Raw genomic sequence first — 3,344 nt, 5'->3', positions numbered from 1 at the left:
GATTCCTGGCACAATAAAATGAATATTATAAAATAAAAAATTCACAAAAGCCACAAATAAACTAAAAATAAACATAAAAAAATTCAATAAATAACTATATTACAAAATATATATACTTTTAATGCATTAATAATAATTTTATAACACTTTTCTTCATTACACAATTAAAACTGTTTATCATAATTATCAACGAAACCTACCTTCGGCAGGATAGGAATAATTAAAGTGCTTAATTTACGTAATTATTTACTTTCAATCAATTTAATTAATATCATTCAATTTTTTCTTCTAAATTAACAATATTTAAAAACTATCGTTGCTGCATTCTGTTCAATCTATTTACGTTACAATAGTATCACCCCCTGCTTATTCTAAAATTTACATTCTAATGGTACTTTACATTCTAATTAACTGTATGTTGTCTAATTTGTTAAAAATTTGTAATACAATTTTTAAAGTAAGGGAAGGCCATCTTTATCACTATTTTCACATGTACTCTAATGAGAATTAACCTCATAAGTTATAATATATATCGATATATCGAATATCGATATACCTCCATGTTTATATTGTTCTAACCTCTATTCTGTTAGTTCTGTTTTAATTCTAAGATATAGTTCACCAGTTTTAATGTGCAATAATTATTATCTTCATGGTAATTATATTTTATATTTCTAATTTATATTTAATAAATTCTGAGAACGTGATAACTGTTAGGGCGAAGGTCTCAGAGTTCTTTGTTTAGAACGGAGGGCTTGATTCACATTCCCACCTGGGGCAGTCAATATTTATTTCGCGGTGGCTCCGAGAAATGAATCTTGACATTCCCACTCTGTGGTTCAATAGCCCCTTAACGGAATTCCCCAGTTATTTTTTTTTTCATTTATATATCATTGCTTAAGTTGTGATACATTAGCTTGGTAGAATATTACACTCCTATGGAAGGATACCGAGCAGGGTGGTGGAGGAATACCAGGAATAAATAAATTGTTCAGTATTGACAGCCGCAAATCCAGTGCACTATCCAATCTATGCTGCCGCACCCCATATGTCAAAAATGGTAAGAAAGGGGAATAAATTTAAAAAAAGTTGTGGTATCTCATAACTCCAGGGAAAAAAAAACTTTATACAATTTACAGAAATAAAAAATTAATGCCTCATTCAAGAGACATCTTTAAATAATTCTTGAAGTCAGCAAAATATTATAACGATCTTATAAATGATTGAGGGCAGATGTCCCTAGAATGAAGCATTGGTCTTTAACTTTCTTTTAAGGTATTTCTTTAAATTGTATACGATTTTTTTTTTCGGAGTTATAAGGTATCTCAACCTTTTTTTAGCTCAACGACGAAAACTAGTACGAAACTGAAATAACATATTTAAGGCAGGTATACGGCTAAGATGTTTCATTAACTTTTTCGATAAAATCGAGCAACTGGTAGAGCCACTTCATAGAATCGATTTTTCATGTTTTTTCCGATTATCCCGAAAACGACTAAGACGATTTTTACTAACCTCAGTATGTCAACATACAATTAAGCATTGTTTAATATTAGATCGGTTTAATCCTCATTGAAATAATATGGTAGGATTTAAATATGTTTTTTATTTATTACTATAAAATACCTTTAATTTTGTTTGTCTGAAATGATTGACCCTTTCACATTTTAACTAGTAATGAAAAACATATATATAAACTATGAAAGGATTCGTTTATTAACTTAAGGAGATAAGCGGTAAAATATTTATTTCAGGTAAAAAAAGATATTCGGATATAAGATTACTAAAATAGATGTATTATAATGTCTATTTAACGTTTCGAAAAGCCACGATTAAAAAAAATTTAAATAATGTTTTACATAGAAAGTTGTGGAAGGCAATGGGGAATGACGAAAAACGCTTGAATTTGACTGTGCCGAACACGCACAATGGATTCAGTCTCATAAATTATTTCGTCACCATATTTATTTGATAGTTAGTTTGATAATTTCATTTTACCTACGTAAAAGCCATTCATTCGACAGAATAACTTAATAAAATAATTCACAGTATTTTCAATATTTATTTTATAACAATTTAGCATTCAATAATGTAGAATGTAAATTTTATTAAACTGGCATATTTTTTTTCTGGCATACTTTTGCTGCAAAAAAAAATCTTAGAAGTACTTTTCCGAAAACTGTTGAGTCCGAAGCCGAATTGCATAACTAAAAAGCTTATGGAAAATTAGTACTGCAAAGTAATGCCACGATTTATTTCTTTTTTTTAACAACCTATATTATATTTTTTTGTATATTAAGATTCCCTCATATTAAAAAAAGATATTTTTACGAAATTCCGTTGAAGGTATCGTGAAATAAACTTTTATCCAATAGCTAAAAGTAATTGCTGAATACAACCAATGACGTCAAAACATTCTTTTTAATTTATTTATGAATATAAACTTACAATTATAATAGAGATATAATGAATGTGCTATAAGATAGTGTGTATAATTTATTTATTGATAATAATAATAAAGGTATAATATATGCATATATATGTATTGCAGAGAGATGCGGTGCCTTAGGAACACGATCCACACAAACTTGATGTTCACATACGTCCTGGCGGACTTCATGTGGATCCTATCTCTAACTGTATGTTAATTACGTCACTATCAATATTATTATTTTATTTATATCTTTACTTAATTTTATAACATGAAATGTGAAGAATCTAGAACTAAATGCTACTTAGATTCAAAACGTTGAGCATGTTTGAAGAACAATGGTTTTCGGGGAAACATAGGTATTAAAAAAATAATTATAACTTCATCAAATCAGTACATTTATTTCATTCATAAATAAAATCTTTTTAAAAATTACATTTTAACAATTATATTTACTTAATCAGAAACCTGAATCAATTATAAACTGTAATAATCTTCAATTAAAAATGCAACTGAACCCATAAAAATAAATAAACTCGTTTATGAATTTAATTTTTTTAGTAATCTGTTCTAAGATAATCCCACTTATCTTTGTTCACTGTATTATTTCCATTTTTCAAGCTAACAAATATAATAAAAAATTTATTAATAATAATAATTAAGTTGTTCGCTATTTTAACTTAAAAGATTTGTTTAGATTGTTTTAATAAATATAATTATCATTCTGTGAAGTTTTATTGTATTTTTTTTTTATGCAACGTAATATTGTTCAGTAGTTAACGTTTTCAGATAGATTATTGTGAACTTTTCAAAATGAAACACAGTGATTTTTATCGTTAACTAAGTTAAATTACTAATTACATGTGACTATAGCTACATAATGACATTTTTTGTGTACACAGAGGACATTTAA

General features: G+C 27.0%; 1 protein-coding gene across 3 annotated transcripts in view; it reads left to right on the top strand.

Moving 5' to 3' along the window:
• Positions 1 to 3,344, top strand: part of LOC106682506 (diuretic hormone receptor) — a 283,519-nt gene that overhangs the window by 216,467 nt on the left and 63,708 nt on the right. For 2 of the 3 annotated variants that reach the window (XM_067051687.1, XM_067051685.1), the window contains one exon: positions 2,552 to 2,642. In XM_067051687.1, coding sequence (XP_066907788.1) covers positions 2,552 to 2,642 — 91 coding nt within the window. The remainder of the gene's footprint in view (positions 1 to 2,551; positions 2,643 to 3,344) is intronic. The other variant, XM_067051688.1, reaches the window with a different exon arrangement.

The sequence above is a fragment of the Halyomorpha halys genome, unplaced genomic scaffold (assembly GCF_000696795.3).
Source record: "Halyomorpha halys isolate HHAL.00 unplaced genomic scaffold, Hhal_1.1 Scaffold419.1, whole genome shotgun sequence".
Lineage (NCBI taxonomy): Eukaryota > Metazoa > Arthropoda > Insecta > Hemiptera > Pentatomidae > Halyomorpha > Halyomorpha halys.
This window is presented reverse-complemented; position numbering and strand designations above follow the sequence as displayed.